Source organism: Bactrocera tryoni, chromosome 2, assembly GCF_016617805.1.
Source record: "Bactrocera tryoni isolate S06 chromosome 2, CSIRO_BtryS06_freeze2, whole genome shotgun sequence".
Classification (NCBI taxonomy): Eukaryota; Metazoa; Arthropoda; class Insecta; order Diptera; family Tephritidae; genus Bactrocera; species Bactrocera tryoni.
The window spans coordinates 55,606,304-55,624,385 of record NC_052500.1 but is presented as its reverse complement, the minus strand read 5'-3'; the positions used below and the strand labels follow the sequence as shown (position 1 = coordinate 55,624,385).

The window sequence follows — 18,082 nt, the reverse complement described above, 5'->3', positions numbered from 1 at the left end:
ATTATCCAATAATAAGTGCTGCGTCTTAAGATGGGTGATTGGGTTGGGAATAGTACGCCCGATTATATAGACCATAAGTTGAGCTAAGCGCGTGAAACATATTTTTTACAGAACGTGAAACTTGGTAATAAAGTTGAACGATTTCTAAACGTAGCTCAAACAATACTGAACAAAAATATCATGACAGCTTGACACGACTCACGTGTGATCTGTGAAAAAATCATACCGAAAAAAGTCACCCGTTATTAAGAAAAAAAGGGATATACTACATATTTTGCATCAATGAGCGTGTCTATTGTAAAATTTGAGTAATTTAAATATTATGAAGCTGCGCATTGCAACAAAATTCGACAAAATCATAAAGCTATTTATTTCAAAACAAGCGCAGATATCAAGTTTTCACAGGGCAATCGTTTCAGATAAGCTCATTGTATTCTGCAGTGAATTGCGCGTCTTTTCATATAATTCCGCATCTAAACCATGTAACTAAAATGTTATGGCAAAAACTGTGCAATTTGTTTACCAATGAAAGGGACTTGAATAATGATGAAATGATTTCAATCATTTCGAAATCGGAAATGAATTAGCAGAGAAACCACAAACGCCATTAGCAAAACGTCTCCGCATTTTTATTTGATGCATATTTATGATGTAAATTTTGCAATTGCATAGCAATTACTCTTCGTACATTATGATTGCAAACGAAATGAATTTTAAATCTTAGTTGAAAAAGTTCTATGAATATTGAAACAGGTTTCGGTAGTTTCAGGTGGTGAATATATATTTAATTTAATTAAGGTCTGAAGGAACTTATTTCTAACCAATGAGTTAAAGCGCGTCGAAGGATTTGGAGAACTATTTTTTTTTTAGGTGAGTAGTGCTGTCAGTCACATTTATGTCAAATTTCATGTCAAAATATTGATTTGTGTTTGAGATACGTGTCGTTTTGTGAGCTGCTAAAAGGGAGTTTTTCGTTTTTTGCGAAGTCGAAATTTGTTGAACAAAGAATTTGCATTAAATTTTGTTTACGGAATCAATTTTCTGCTGCGGATACGTTAAGGATGGTGCAGAAAGCCTTTGATGATGAGGCTATGTCTAAAAAAAATATTTACAAGTGGTATAGTGAGTTCCACGCCGGTCGTGAACGTGTCGCAGACGAAGAGCGTACAGGGCGACCATCAACCTCAACCGACGAAGCTCACGTTCAACAAATCAAAGATTTGGTGTTAAAAACCGTCGATTAATAATTAGAGACCTTGCTGATGAAGTTGGCATATCGAAAGGCTCAGTTAATACCATTTTGTAGGATGTGTTAGGCCTCAAGCGCGTCAAATCTCGACTGGTACCGAAAACATTGAATTTTTTGGAAAAAAGGCGTCGCCTTGAAGTGTGTGAAACGATGCTTTCCGACTACCAGGGTGTCATGAAACGCATTATAACTGGCGATGAGACTTGGATCTATGCTTGCGACCCCGAAACAACCGATCAATCGAGCGAATATCGTGCCAAAGAGAGCCGAGACCAAATAAATCGCGCCAAAGTCGCTCAAAAATCAAGGTCATGTTGACTGTTTTCTTCGATTATTGTGGTGTTGTGCATTATGAATTCCTTCCAACCTGTGAAACAGTCAACAAGGAATATTATTTGAACGTTATGCGTCGTTTGCGTAACGCTATCCGCCTAAAAAGGCCGGAATTGTGGAAAGACAATTCTTGGTTTTTACACCACGATAATGCACCATCCCATACTGCCCTCGTAATTCGTCATCATTTCGCCAAAAACCCAACCCATATCGTTGCGCAACCATCGTATTCACCTCTGGCGCCGTGCGACTTCTGGCTGTTCACCAAGCCCAAAAGACCGCTCCGGGGACACCGTTTTTATACGATAGAGGAGATTCAAGCCGCAGCGAAGACGGAACTGAAGGCCATCCCGGAAAGTAACTACAGCCAGTGTTTCGAAGATTGGAAACTCCGTTGGCATAAGTGCATTGCATCGGTAGGTGATTACTTTGAAGGGGATGAAATTGATTTGGAAGAATAAATAAAGAATTTTCAAAATAAATACAATGTCACCTTATTTCTATCAAATCAATTGAGGATTTAGAAAAATGTATATGAAAAAAATTAAATCTATAACCTAATTATTATTCGAACCTCATTATAGTTGGCCAATGGAATCTCTATTCCATCGTCATCAATTGTGGAATAGGGTTCGCAGTCTCCAAACGTAACACATTCTCTGGCGTTCAACAACCTGCAGAAGTGTTCCCTCCATAGTTTTAGTAAGCTCAGAATATCAGCCACTAGATTACCACTTTAGATCTTACAAGAGTATGCTCTGGTCTTGAAACCTCCCATGAGTCGTCGTATCTTTTCGTAGAATCTTCCAGCATAACTCCTGTCTGGCAGCTTGTCAAGCTCTTCATACTCATTCATTTCGGCCTCTTTCTTGTTTTGTCTGCATATGCGTCTCGCTCCCTTCTTCTCGGTATTTATCCCACTATGCTCGTGTTGTGGTCGGTCGTAATATTGCGATGAATGTTCTCTATCTGATTTCGCTTCACTGCAACACAATAGTCCTTTTTGTTCCAGCTATTATTTGCTGATAAGCGCTCATAAAAGGCATTTTTGTTATATCGTCCTTCTTTTTCATCCGAGAGTGGCGAAAAATTTTGCTCTCACACGGTTTGTGGCTTTCTCTCACCTCAAGCCGTTCACCAAATTTGCGCTCCGTTATATGCCCGTTTTAGTAAATGTCACAAAGACCTAAGCGTATCCTTCCTTGTCCTGTCCATTGCATTTTTTGAGCGACGATGACGTCAACCTTTATTCTTACGCGTTCATCAACCGCCTTCCCCATTTAGAGACCGGAAATTTCAGGTATATGTCCTTAAATCAAAGGTATTATTACGTTCACATAGGAGGCTGTTGTTTTTTTTTATTATTGGGATTGGCTAGGCTAATAATATAAAGTTTTATATACATTCATGGCCGACGCTAGGTGGCAGCCGCACTTTTGGTGAGCAGACACTGCAATTAGACTTCAGCCTTAAGCCGAATTTGCCAAGACCCGCTTAGTCGGGGCCTCTGCTCAGGCTGTACATGTGCTTGCTATAGCATCTTACACAAGAGTTACTCACTTTTCAAGGGTGCACGGAAATTACTTGTTGTCTAAAAATATACATTTAATATTCCTTGCTTCTGAACTTAAGATTATTTAATATTATGTTTTTAACCTATTATATTCTCCAATCTTTCCAGTCATCGCCTACAATGGCTCCTACCTGACGATCACTAAAGTACAACGCCTTAATATGGGTGCATATTTATGCATCGCCTCGAATGGCATCCCGCCAACGGTCAGCAAGCGCGTAATGTTGATTGTGCACTGTAAGTATATCTACTAAATTAAATTAACATTTAATCTTGCTTATTGTGCGCTTCTTATGCGCTAAACAGAATATACGTATTGAGTTTGCCATGAAGTTTGTAATATCTAGAAGCAAATAAAACCTCTAAAATAAATATAGAAATGGTCAGCATGGCAAGCTGAGTAGATGTAGCCATGTCGGTCTGTCGGTTCGTCGATATACATATATGTATGTGAGTTAGTGCCACAATTTTCGAGATGTCGATCTTAAATTATGCAAAGTCCTTTTTTCTCTCATCATGCTGCTTATCAGGGGCACCACCATTACACATACATAGCTGCCATGCTTGGGCACACCCATAAATTGGTATTAACCGAAAAGCTATAAATTGTCATAACTAAGCCGAAATGAGAATAGAATCCTTTCCTGAAAAATGGGTTGAATCGTGCCAATATTTCTTTCTCTTAGCCTCATATACCTTATAGAAATATTTTCGGCTGCTTATAAATTTCATATATCAGCCAATAGGTGAGTTTTCTGAATTAAATTTAGTGAGCGTATTCTCCACTTAACGTCACATATCTGAGACTAAAACTTGAAAAAAGGGGAGAAACTTATTTAAGCCCTCTTATAACTAATACCAGGGTTTTCAAAAATCCTTGACTTTTCTAATTCTATATCATTTTTGGTATGCTATGTGAGGTAACTTAATGGAACTGAGAAAGCATCTGCTTCTTTTAATACCATGTACTAATGCCAGAGAAATTAAAATCGAGTCAATAAAGATTATCCAGTTGGCCTTACACCGTAAATTTCAGTTTATATGTAAGATTTCAAGCAAATCTTGCAGCACCGCAAGAACTAATGGTAACCCAGCGCTGCATGTTATATTATGTTTTCCACGAAGCTTGCAACTTTCAATGGAAACCATCCGAGACCCTGAAAATTATGTAACTAAATGATCAGCGTAGCAACCTTAGTTCTTGTACGGAAAACTTTTTATGTGACTACAAGGAGTGTTCCAAAGTGAACAGGACTTAAAAAAAAAAAAACAGATTTTTTTTTTTCGGCAAAATCAATTTATTTTATTCAAAATATGTAGTCTCCTTCTGCTTCAATACAGCTTTTTGCACGGTGCCATATCAGGTGAATACGGGAGTGGTTAATGGTTAAAATGTGATTTTTGGTCAAATTATCGTCCGTCGAATGTTGGACTCTCAGCAATTTTTGCTCGTCGGTCAATTTGTGCGGAACGAACCGTGCACACACCTTTCGTAAACCCACATATTCGGTCAAAATGCGATTAATCGATGTTCAATTTTATTTCCACGAATTTTAATGATGATTTCCGGTGATCACGGATTTTGATTGGCCAACATGTTGATCGTCATTTATGTCCTCGCGACCACTTTGAAAACGTTGAAACCACTCGTGCACTCCTACGTGATAGGCAATCATCGCCATAAACTTGTTTCATCAATTGAAACGTTTCGGTAAAAGTTTTACCAATTTTTAAACAAAATTTAATGCTGGCTCTTTGTTCGAAGCTTATTTTCACTGATAACATAAACATACTGACACTTAAACCGCAATAACTTTACTTCCAATCAATGCCATGATATTCTCACTAGACAATCGACAAAGATAGCAGGTTCTAACGCACCAGTCGACATATAGGTGGCCCCATCAGTGGGCGCTAGATGCAAAAAGTCCTGCTTAGTTTGAAACGCACCTTGTAAATATCTTCACGACATTTAGATTATTGCCAAAGGAATAATTGTTGAGATCAACCATATATAGCATACAGCTGCTGTTTAAACTGATCGGCTAAAATCAAGATAGAGATCTTTATAAAGTGTTTTTTTTTTAATTTTTAGGTAACCTTAATTCATCTGTTAGGTTAATTATTGCTAGCAACATGACTAGAAATATCACGAAAACCGTATTTCATTGAATGGAAACCTCTGTCCGGTTTCGTTCTCAGATTTAGTTATAAATATACACTCTATAATCTTTCCGATGGTTTTCTTCTTCCTTACAGTTCCACCAATGATTTGGATACAAAATCAGCTAGTCGGTGCAGCCACCGGCCAAAACATAGCACTTGAGTGTCAGTCAGAGGCGTATCCAAAGTCTATAAATTACTGGACGAAAAACGACACGATCATTGTGCCGGGTAAGTAAAGTGAAAGGCATTTAATCTTAATTGCAATACGACTGCATTTTTAGAGTTTAGTTTTTAATATTTAAACAGAGCTACTAATTTTTAATCTTCATTTGGTTTTCACCTAACTTAAATTAGGTGAACAAACTAGTGTTTTTTAAGGTAAGTGCTCTGTAAAAAATATCTTAGCAATTATGTAACAGTTAGCTATAGATACAGAAAGTGAAACGGATGTTTAATTAAGTTTTTGACAGCCATTTTTTAACCGCAAGACACAGATATATGCATATAAATATATTCCAACAGACAATCATTGCTATTAAAGCGAGTAAATACTTGGACAAACAGTCAGTGAAAGTGTATGAAGAAGTGTCACTAAAAAATAGCACACACATACTATGAATGAGAAGTGTACGTGAGCTATCAAATAATTTGCTAAGAGAGTTAACAAAACAGAAGGGGAAAGTGGTATGAACACAGTCCATCAGTGAGCGCTGCACGAATCGTAAAAGCATCCGCTCTGAACGCCTGCACATTGCATTGCCACCGAGTTGTTTCCGAAAATAAAAGTGTAATGTCCGAAAACGTATGTACATATATAGCTACTAATATATATGCAAAAGAGATGACAAATACATTAAATGACAAAACCGCTAGTGATTGAATGGAAAAGACTTTTGAGGATTGAGTTAACTTCTCGTATATCCCAAGTGACAGACAAATGCCATAAAGAACCGAACGCTGTAGAATTAAATTCGTAATATTTTAAAGAATAACAGATATTTTTAAAGAACATTCAGTTTACTAAACCACATAGTTGCCAACGAGGACCACACATCATATATTACTATTCACCTACCAGATAAAGAATCATTCCACAAACGGTTTATTTTTAGATTTAAAATAGGCCTCACTATAGACGATTTATCTCCAGCGTCTATTATCCTGAATTCTCAGGATAACAAAAAATCAGAAATGGCTGGCTCTAACAGTTGCTGTGGATCTGTTAGCAATTTGATCAAAAAGCAAGGTGGTACAAAAGTTCCTTCCGCTGGGCCAACCCTCAAAAAAGAATAATATTCAAGCATTATTTGTCGTTGTCGTCAAGCTCTTCGTCTGAAACGGCCAAAATTATGGGTGAACACCTTCCGATTCCTTTATCACGATAATGTACCATGTCATATTGCAATTGTTTTTCTCAATTGGAGAAACTTGGCTTTTATTGTTCTGCAACCACTGTATTGACCTGATTTGGCTTTGTGCGACTACTTCTACAGCAAACTCCAAAGAGCAATGCAGAGACTCAATTTTGACACATTTGACAAGATAAAAACTGAGTAGGCATTGAAGGCTATATCGAATGTTCTAAAGAGTGGAAAAACAAACCATTGCCGAAAGTGCATGTTATAGGACCGGGACTACCGTAAAGGAGATGAAATTGATTTAAAAGAGTAAAGGATTTTTAATTTATAAACAAATTCACCTTACTTTTCATCATAGCAGTATAGGTTGTACGATAAATTTTGTAGATTGAAAAGATAAACACAATTTTATGATTCAAAATACACTGTATTAATACACTTGCTCCAACGATCCTGCAATCTGTGGATCCCATACCTAAGGTGAGAATCCGGATGGTCTGCAAAATACGCTTCAACAGCCGTTATGACTTTTTCGTTTGATGAAAGACGCTTGCCACGCACACATTTTTTGAGTTCTGGAAGCAAATGGAAGTCGCTTGTGGCCAAATCTGATGAATACGGTGGATGCTCCAACAATTCGAACTTTAATTCATGGATTTTAGCCATTTTCAAAATGCTGTTGGGACACGGTGCATTGTCTTGATGAAAAATGTTTTTTTCTTCTGCAAACCGGGCAATTTTTCACGAATTTTTTCCTTCAGCTTGTCCAAAAGGTTGCAATAATATCCAGAATTAATTGTTTTACAAGTTTGTAAGTAATCCACAAACAAAATTCCTCTCGCATCCCATAAAACTGATGCCATAACTTTCTTGGCCGATTTCCGGACACGAACTCGTTTCGAAGTCGAACAACCAAGTTCACACCACCCTTTAGTCTCTTGTTTTGGTTCAGGATTATGGTGATCTGATGGAATCTCATCCATAGTGATGAACCGACGCATCAAATACACCTTATCATTTTTAAAACGCTCCAAATATTGCTGAAAAGTCGCATTCGAATGTGTTTTTCTTCCATTGTTTAGTGTTTCTAAAACTCTAATGAGATGTGTAGAGCCTCTAATAAATCTCTCTCAGTCAATCGACGATCTACCAAAAACATATCCTGTATTTTGGACGTCCTTTACATTTATCGTCTTCAAGGCTTGTACGACCACGTTTAAATTCAGAAACCCATCTTTCTATTGTTCTAATTTTAGGTGAACAATCATTATACACTTTTAGCATTCGTTTGTGAATTTCTTTTGGTGTTACACCTTCCAAAAATAAGAATTTTAGCACTGCACGATATTAATTTTTTTCCATGCCATTGTAAAATAATACTGTGTAAAAAAATACTGTGACACGGCAACACTAAATGAAATGAAACTTCAAATAAGTTCATATGAAGAGTGTGCCAACAACAAAAAAAATTTTGGGCTAGTAGCAACACCCTCTCTTATCGAACGACAAAACTTATAGAACAACTTGGTATATATATTTTTATATGACAATTTAGGTATATATGAACAGAACTTAAATATACTGAAGTTCGCAACGAGCCTGTTTGCGGCTGTCTAATACAAATAAAGCCTGACAGAATGTCAACTTCCTGGTTTACATTGCTATTTTCGTTAGGGAGAGCCGAAAACTAAACTATTGAATTTTTATATTAATATGAAATTATGTTAAAAGCAAAAATAGAAATTTGAGCGAAAATGTATTCGTCGTAATAATATTTATATTTTCAGTTTGGTATGACTGCCAGTAACATCTATAATCACTAGTGTTTAGTATATGCTTATCTTTCTGAAGGTTTTTGCTCATAGCAGTATGCCACAAGGAAAAAGTTTTAGCTTAATTTTCAAATGCTTTTGGTTCTTATGTAAATAGTTGTACTCTAAGTAGTGTATTTGAACCCATAAAGTCGATATACTAGTTTTCTGGTTCACCCTAATGAATGCGCATGTGTATATTTGGTTGTGATTTTGGAGTCATATGCAAATAAAGTCGATAAAAATTCAAGAACTTAATGCATTTTTGTGGTTGAGCAACAAACATGCACGCAAATAAATTAAAATTTCAAAACGAATTAAGTTCAGACGGTATGAAATAATTTTTTTTTTAATTTTTGACATTATTGTTCTGAACATTTTTCTTGTCCCTCAACATATGAGAAAAAGTATTAAGTTAAAATATTTTTAATTTTCTAAGTCAGGGTATGCTCACAAAGAAAATATTAATTTCGATATTTAAATTCAGCATAGAAAAACTTGCGTAAAAAGTCGGAGATAGCCTTTTTAATACATTACTTTTTCTAACAGTAAACTTGAAATTTCAAAACTTCCTAAATATTGAGAGTTGAAAGAGTTCAGGTAGCTTTGGGTGTATCTTTTCATCTTATTGTTGAATACTCCAATTTAAGCGCTGAGCAAGGATACATGTTAATTATACACAGCCACGTAGATAAAACGTACGGTAACGACATAACTGCAAGTACAAGGAAAATAAAGAGTGTTCACAATAATTACATATTTATGTCCGTAATCGGCTACCATTTTCGTATTTCCCGTTATACACTATAAGTGTAGCTGAGTTTACTTCTTAGCCATATTTGTGTTTCTCTGTACATAGACCTCAATATGATTTCTTGAAAAATGTTATTCCAGAGTTGTAGTCCTTGTCAATTCCAATTCGAGTTAATTACAGTTCTTATACCCTGAGCAGGGTATATTTAGTTTGCCGCGAAGTTTGTAACACCCAGAAGGAAGCGTCGGAGATCCTATAAAGTATATATAAAATTATCAGTATGTTGAACTGAGTCGATTTATCCATGTCCGTCTGTCTGTCTGTCCGTCTGTCCGTCCGTCCGTCTGTATATATACGAACTAGTCACTCAGTTTTTAAGAAAATTTAAATTCCTTTGTACGGCACTTGCTCAATTTATATACAATGTAATTTCTTACGTCTTGATATTTATATAGCCTCCTTTGGCCGCAATCACCGCCTCAATTCGCTTGAAAACGCTATTGACTAAATCTTTACTTCCATTTTTAGTGATGAAAGTTCCATACTTCTAGTAAATAATTCTGCATTTGGACTGGGATAATTGTATTCCCTTGTTTTTATAAAAACCATAGGTTCTCGATAAGATTAATATCGGAAAGATACTCCATAGTTTTCATAGCTTTCTGCTTGCACTTTTGCAAAAGCCACCCAAAAAAACAGCTTTTCCGCGCCCAAATTTGAGTTTTGGGATGACATCGTGGCTGGTAATAGTTTTTGATAACTTCTTCTAGGCGTAATATATTCCGTCTGACCCGTGGAGATTAATCTTGCTTTCGTCTGTCCCAAATAAATTCGCCCACTGTTCTGGAGTTCAGTTTTGGTTCGCTTTATCAAATTTTAGAAGTAGTTCTTGATGACTTTTAGTAAACAGAGGTTGCGCCTGGCTTTACACACTTGTTTTTCAACAAGCGATGTGTAGTGATGCGAGTCCGTAAGCCTTCTCTGATTCTTTTTGAATCCCAATACCTGATTTTACTGCTGCCGGGATCACCAAACGGATGATAGTTCGTCCCTCGTGGTTATTTAAACGGATCATCGACCAGATCGATGTTTTGGTACTGATATTTCATGACAATTTACAATATTTTTCCCTAAAAAAAATAAAATTTCAGCTAAATTTGCAACTTGTGGTTATGAGAGCCCTTACTTCAATCATCGAAGCACAGTTGTTTTAATAGAGTCAACAATTTTCTTCATTAAAAAAGCACGAAGTTAAGCAGCTTCACAAAAAACATCTGAATATCTGAAAAATACTTCTAAAAATGTTAGTTAATTGATAAGTATGATACGGGTATTTAAAATACTTGAAAATTGTTTATTTGGTTTAAGCAATGCTCACGCGCCTGAACACAACCGATGTTGTAACCCAGACACCGCCAGAAAAATGTTGAGAAATTGTATTGGTATACATCTGAAAAAAAAACTCAACTAGTGTGCCTAAGTGTCCTAAGTTGGGTAGTAAAAAAATTAAAATCAGAAATATTTGACTTTATTTGCTGAATTATGTTACATATTGAATATATATTGATTGACAACATGTATCCAGGTTTATGAGTTTTCGTATGCATAATCATAAACACAAATGTTGCTTATACAAACGCATCATGTTATGATTTTATTTTACAGGTGAGCACTTTGCATCCGAAACTTTTGAAAGTGGCTACAAAATTACGATGCGTTTAACCATAAAAGATGTTGACACATCAGATTTCGGTTCTTACCGTTGTGTGGCGAAGAATTCTCTTGGTGATACGGATGGCACAATTAAACTCTATCGTAAGTGAACGATGAATATGAAAAATAAATATTCTTATACTAATACATATTAACACAACAGCTAAATACTCTAAATTATGCACTAATAATATATATATGTAAAATATGAGCATGCACACTGTAGAGAAGAGGCGTGCTTTTTTGATATGTGTACTGTAATTGACAATCAGGCCATTGAAAAAAGAAGGGTGGCAAAATAATAATATCCTTTTATTTCGACTATTCCCAACTCCAAACCTTCACACGGAAACACCCGATTAAATATTACTTCGTGGGTGTGATAAGAAAGTTAAGTCTCATTATGGCACGGACTGACTGACGGTTAATCTGCTCTATATGTCTCACTTTGAAACTTCGCTGAGAGCTTTCCAGTTCGCTGTAGACGGACACATGAGTGTTGTCAAATTCACCACCTTAAAACTACCTCGAGTGCAGTTTTAAGTTTTTCCCTTGTGCTTAAAAAGCGAGGGCAAAAAAAAAAATAAGGTCGGACAAGTCAGACTAATGTATGTACAGGTAGGTTCTAAAGCACCCATGTCCATTTTGTATTTGGGTTAGGTGGAAATCCAGGACTCGCATGGTGTCAGTCCATCCACGAATGTATATCCAGTATCAGTGTGTGGGTCCACCGTCCTTTGAGTGAGGTTTGCCACTACTGCTGTCATAGTGTTAAGCTTTTGACTCTCTCTTTTTTGGCTCATGTAGACGCCTCTGATAACTTGTTTACCTGCGATACTTTGTACGGTCTTCTATTATATTTGGTAGAGCTACGACAGAACATTCTAGGAAGGGTAAATGAGAGTAAGTATGTCACAAGTAAGGCAAATGATTTATAACAAATATTAAATACATAAATTGTAGTATTTTAAATACTACAGTTATAAAGCGAATAAATCAGGAAAAGTTGTTTAACTTAGTATTCCAAGAGGAGGATGGAGCCATGTGTAGAAGTTCAGTCAAGGGAGGAAATTCTCTGAGCGCTATTGAGTAGGAAATAGCTAGCAACGATAATTATATATACATATGTATGGCTCAAGCAGCACACTATATCCAACCTTAGACCAATTTGAGTAACCAAAAATTCATTTGAAAGCGAGCCAACATGAGAAGATGAACCATCCCTCCCCAGGGTTGTGCACTGGGTTTCTGCACTACCAGATTTCACCATAGAATATTCATCAAGCTACCTGACTGACTTCGGATCGAAAAGCTACCAACCAGATCAGCGGAACCATTGTCTGACCATAACACGTACGGGATGGGATAGATACCGAGAGTCAAAGAAGGAAGTGAGACGCATCTGCAAACAAAACAAGACAGATGATAAAATGCGTGAGTACGAGCTGGGCGACTGGGGTAATGCCCGATAATTCTTCGGCGACTAGCAGAAGGTTTCATAGCCGGAGCATACTCTTGTAGAACCCCCCGAGATGATCCCGGGAATTTGACTCTCCAATCGATGACGATGGAGAAGACGTTCCATTGCCTGACCATGAAAAAGTTCCGTCCAGAGAGGACAAAGAAGTGAAGCAAATAAGTCGGTTAGTGAAAATATCTCCGGTCATCAGACAAACAGTCGTTGCATTCGCGACTTGGCTTCCACGTCACTGTTAGCTGTCATCTTGGAACCAGTATTAACACCAACAACAACTTCAGCCTCAAAGTCCAATGCATAATAACTCTTGCCGACAGGTGCTATTTCCGACTGAGTAGGCAATTAAGAAGACCTAATTCTGTATGTCACTCATCATCCCCGTTTTGACGCATGGTGCAGAGGCATGGACGATGACAACATCTGATGAGTCGGCGCTACGAGTTGTAGAGAGAAAGGCTTAAGGGTTAATGACTAGATAGGAAAGGACCTGGAATCTTCAATTGGTGCTAAATAGCGAAAAGGAAAAATGACTGGTGCGCTATTGTAAACTCGACTATAATCTCTGTTGCCTTCTACATATGTATACTATGTTTTTGATTAATTATACAAAGATGTTTTCAATGGAAATAGTTAACCATGGTAGAACATACAGAGCAACCAAAAAATCTTAAACGAAATATACACAAACATACATATATGTAGTATATACATTATACAAAAATCAAATATATTCGTTGATTCTAGGAACTGTATTATTTAAGTATTTACTTATATATAATACTTTATTGCTTTGGTATTGGCTTCAGTTTTGGCTTAGCAGACTTACAAAATGTCGAATTTTCAGGGAATATTTAGCTATTTCATTATCTTACATACATACAAGTAGGTGCTTACAAAGTTGTGATTATTGGTGAATTTTTGGCTTCTTCGTTGCTAAGCATAACTTGACCGTGTCTAATCTGACAACAAACTAAGAGCATTGCATAATTAATGTGGCACTAATTGTAATGGAGTTTAACAAGGATGTACATATGTATGTACTATACAACTACACTTCAAACAAAGCATTTGCCAAGGTGTTTAAGTACTACTTTGAATTCATGTACAAGATACTCGTATGTTAGCCAGGAGCCTTAGGCACTTAGGTCAATAGTTACGTTGCTGTGCGGTTGGTCAGCTTTGAAGCAGGTGTTAATTATTAATATGGGTGTTAGAAATTAAATCAAAAGATTTCGGTTTGCAAATAATTGAATTAATTTATATGCCAGATTACAACATAAATATTTACTGATGCATAATGTTTGAAACCATATAGGGATAACTTATTATTTTTACTTAATTAACTAACATATATTTAAGAAGAATTCCTAATTAAAATAGTTTTACATTCAAGAAATTATTGAAAAACTTCTAAAAGTTTGTTGTACGTGTAACTATTATAATTTTAGTCAAAAGTTTAAAAGCGAAATCGGGTCAATTTTTAAATTTCATTGTTGGTGTATATAAAAGAGAAAATGTTACCCAGAAAATGTGAACTCAAAGAAATCAATAATCTATGTATGTAAAAGAAAGTTGTGTTAGTTACACCATTTATAACTCAAGAACGGCTAAGCTGATTTGGCTGAAAATTGGTGGGGGAGGTAGCATAGATCCTGGGTAAGGACATAGGATATCTTTTATCTCTTTTATGTTAAAATTTAGTACAACACATAAATACAAAAAAATATATATTTCAAATAATAAGCATTTGTTCAAAATTCATGTTTGTAGGAATCATTTGAATATATGCGTACAATTTTAAACAGATTCTTCCTCAATAATAATACAATTGCTAAGTATTTGTAATAGTAGAAAAGAACTGCAACCAAATACGCAGTGAAATAGATTATAACTGGCTCAGTAATACTGATGTCATAACCTTTCCAACGGAATTTTTCGTCTTTCCACGCCTGAGAACCGGTTCATCATGTGCAGTCCACTAGAATGACTGTCGATTAGACTGCAGCGGGAAATGATAGAGCTATGTTTCTATTGTCAAACACCGACGCAAAAATTCGGTTTTGTTACGATTAAAGAGCACTCAAACACTTCTCAGAATCAGTTATTCGTTGTTTTTGTTAGATTATGAACTGGCGAGGTACCCACTTTGCCCAGAGCTTTCACCTCTTTAAGCTAAGCAAATATCTTTATATCTGCGGATTTCCATGAGCCAAAATATAACAGTATTAAAAAAAGAGCAAAGCTTTATTAACACACGAAATGCTTTAGGATCCATTTTTTTTATAAACTAACTCAAGTTGCTTAACAAAAATGCAATATCTCCTTAACTAATAGTTATAATCCAACTAATAGAAATCATATAGAAGGTAGTTGTAGTATTTTCAGCCACAGTGAAGCGTGGATGGGTCCTCTAGTTATATTATATAAGATCTAGTAAAACCAAATCCATTTTTTCCCAACATATGGTTCATTATATGGAGTTAGAAAACAAGATTTCGTACTAAAAATTCTTAGACACCTATGTGATTGGATGGCACAAGCAAAAAAAATATATATGTTATTTTAGTTTTTCTTCAAGAAAGGCGAAACTCAAGCTGGGTAACTGAAAGCATGAATAATGTTTACGGTCTTGGGGTGAAATGGGGCATAATTATGCTTCTGTGTAAGCAGTTACAGTTGTAGGACTATACCCAATTCGTACTCTTACGTCCTAGCCGCACTCCCTGGAAACGTGAATAATCAATGTCTAAGATACGGTAGCCAAACCATGTGGAGCCTGGGGCCACGGTTAAAAGAGATGAAACACCGACACATGTGGTTTAAGCGTTTGTTGAAGTATAATTGCAGGATCTGTTCATCAGAGGTACGGCTGCGAGTGGGTGTCGCTCTTCAAACAAGCGACGCGCTTTATAAATATTTATAAATTTTTATACCTGTATTACTAGGCTAGTAAGGTTATGCACTGGGTTTAGGACCCACCACGTATAAACCATTCCCAATAAAAAAGAAATAACAGCCTTGGATGAAAGGTCCCACTTTTGATGAACAGTAAACGTAGTAAAGAGTATGACTTTGGGCATGCACCTTGAATGTCCGGTGACCAAATTGGTAAGGTGCCGATTTCCAGCTGGTTACTCTCCTCGTAAAAACAGAGGGGACAAGGACGGAGACGGGTAGGTCCTTATGACATTTTCTACAGCAGCCTTTTGAAATTTTCAACATAATACTGATTTGCGCTCACGCCCTGCCGGAAAAGAAGGACAATATGACCAAAGATGCTTTTTATGAGCGGGTGGAGCGCGCTTATGACAACTTCCTCCGCCACGAAGTAAAAAGTGTGCTGGGCGGTTTAAAAGCCATGGTGGGCAAAGAAGGCATCTTTCAATTCATTTAGCTGCTTGACGGTCTTCGGATTGAAAAGTTCGTAACCAAATCGATCATGTTGTGATAGATGGACGACACTCCTCCAGTGTCCTCGACGTGCGAACGCTCCAGACTCTCAACTTGGAGCACTATCTTGTTGCAGCGAAGATATGCACCCGCCTCTGAACAGCAAAATTCTTACGTCAAAACACACACGGAAAGTACGACGGCGAGAAGCTACTATCATAACCGACAGCGAACCGGCTCTCAACTTACACTAATCAGAAATTCGGTAAAAAGGTCGAAAGAACAGCTGGTACGATTAGGACTGTCGTATCGCAGAGGAGAGAAAACAAACAACCTACCTTGAAAGGCCACAATCGACCACAACAAATGTGGGATGGGATAGATACCGGTAGCTGAAGAGGGAAGCGAAAGGCATATGCAGACAAACAAAGAAAAAGCCCGAAATGTGTGTGTATCATGAGCTTGAGAAGCTGGCCAACACAGGTAATGATCGAAATTTCTACGAAAAGATGCGGCAACTAACAGAAGGTCTCCAGACCGAAGCATACTCTTGAGGTGTCAAAGTGGTGACTTAGTGGCTGATGTTCAGAGCAAACTGAAGTTATGGACGATCCACACTGCAACGGCAGTGAAAGTGTAACATCTGGAGATTGCTGTCTGTGGCAAATAACTCTGCTGATGTGGCGATTTTTACCACATGAGAAGCTTTTGAAGAACGACGGTCCTAGTTTTGTGCAAATATGAACAACGGTTTCTACAAAATTGGCCTATTTGATCTAAATTGAATCATATTAACCATGCTAAATAAAATCTTGAATTCAATTACAAAATAATGGACGTTTTTACTTGACCTTATATCAAAACTTAAAGTTCTTACTAACATAAATGAATTAATTTCCAAGAAACTTTTCTTGTGGTACATTCGTCAGAGTATTTTCGTTTTATCGAAGTATAGTAATTACAAATTGCTTAAATTATGCGTCGCATGTATTTCCCAATTGGTTCAATTCTATTGTTGTGAGGAGGAATGCGAAACTTTAACTTTCGTTTTATATGAATATTTTTTACGTTATGTTCTACTTATTTAACAGTAATTTTTATTTCCCAGTATTTATAATTTTACTAAAAACTATTACCAATTGATTCAATTCAAAATACTTTTCAGAATCTAACAACAAACAATATATACTTGTTATATTATACACATGTAATATTCACTAAATTCTTTCACTCTCTTAAATACTGTAAGATTAAACTATACAGCTTCCAATTCATGTCGTATACTATACTACACTCTACTCTTTTTCACTCTCCTTGCCTCTGTTCTATATTTTATCTTTTTTCATTGCAGATATTCCGCAAACAACGACAATTACCACATTAGCACCTACGGTGGCTCTAAATACCGTGCCAGTTGTGGTTACGAAATACAACAACAAAGGTGTGTAAAAATACAAAACACTGAAAAAATATAAATTAATTCAAATTAGTACTCAAACACAATTATTTTGTACTATATTTAAGTTAATTTTGCTGCTCCTCGCATGTTCTCCTCCTCACAACAAGCAATATAGTTACAGATATGCCTATAGCACCGCAAGTCCTTACGCTTCCTCTAAAAACAATTATTTCACTCCGGCTGACCTTATCTTATCTGAGCAAGTCCCTCAACAACTTAACACATCCACTTATCCTATATATGTATATGGTTATTCCCTAGCATTGCTTCTTGTTTTATCGTTTATCTTGGGGTATATGTTAGTAGAGGATAAGTGAAGTTTACACAGAAGACACTACTTATCATAAATACCTATATATCAAAACACATAGCCATTTTATTACATACATACATATACGAGTATCTATCTAATTTCTTTTAAAATGACAACAACAACTATAATGTGTGCTCGCGTCGACAAAGTAGATCAACGATTCAGTAAAAAAATCCATCGCACAAAACCGAATGTTGCAGATATTTCGTCGTCATCATCCTTGAACAATGTTTATATTGGTGCCACATCGAGCTTATGGAATTCACAAGATCACGGTACAGGGAGAGAGCATAATCAATGTGAGTACATAAGAGAGATTATTTTTTTAATTTCTAGAAGACAGCTTTATATGAATAGATATCAGAAAAATTTAAACATATTCATTATATTTTTATAATACTAATTTAAAACTTCCAGAGGAAGCATAATCTAATTCCATAATATTGATAATACTTTGGAGTAGTCTTTTGCCTCTGGATTTGTTGT

The 18,082-nt window shown here is 36.3% G+C and overlaps 1 protein-coding gene across 2 annotated transcripts in view; it reads left to right on the top strand.

Annotated features, from left to right (window-relative positions):
- The window catches only part of LOC120768582 (lachesin-like), a 68,870-nt gene that overhangs the window by 27,204 nt on the left and 23,584 nt on the right, over positions 1-18,082 (top strand). Inside the window, exons 4-8 of one of the 2 annotated variants that reach the window (XM_040095338.1) lie at positions 3,264-3,392; positions 5,415-5,549; positions 10,910-11,059; positions 17,176-17,265; positions 17,797-17,895. In XM_040095338.1, the coding sequence (XP_039951272.1) occupies positions 3,264-3,392; positions 5,415-5,549; positions 10,910-11,059; positions 17,176-17,265; positions 17,797-17,895 (603 nt within the window). Of the gene's footprint in view, positions 1-3,263; positions 3,393-5,414; positions 5,550-10,909; positions 11,060-17,175; positions 17,266-17,748; positions 17,896-18,082 lie in introns of both variants that reach the window. The other variant, XM_040095337.1, reaches the window with a different exon arrangement.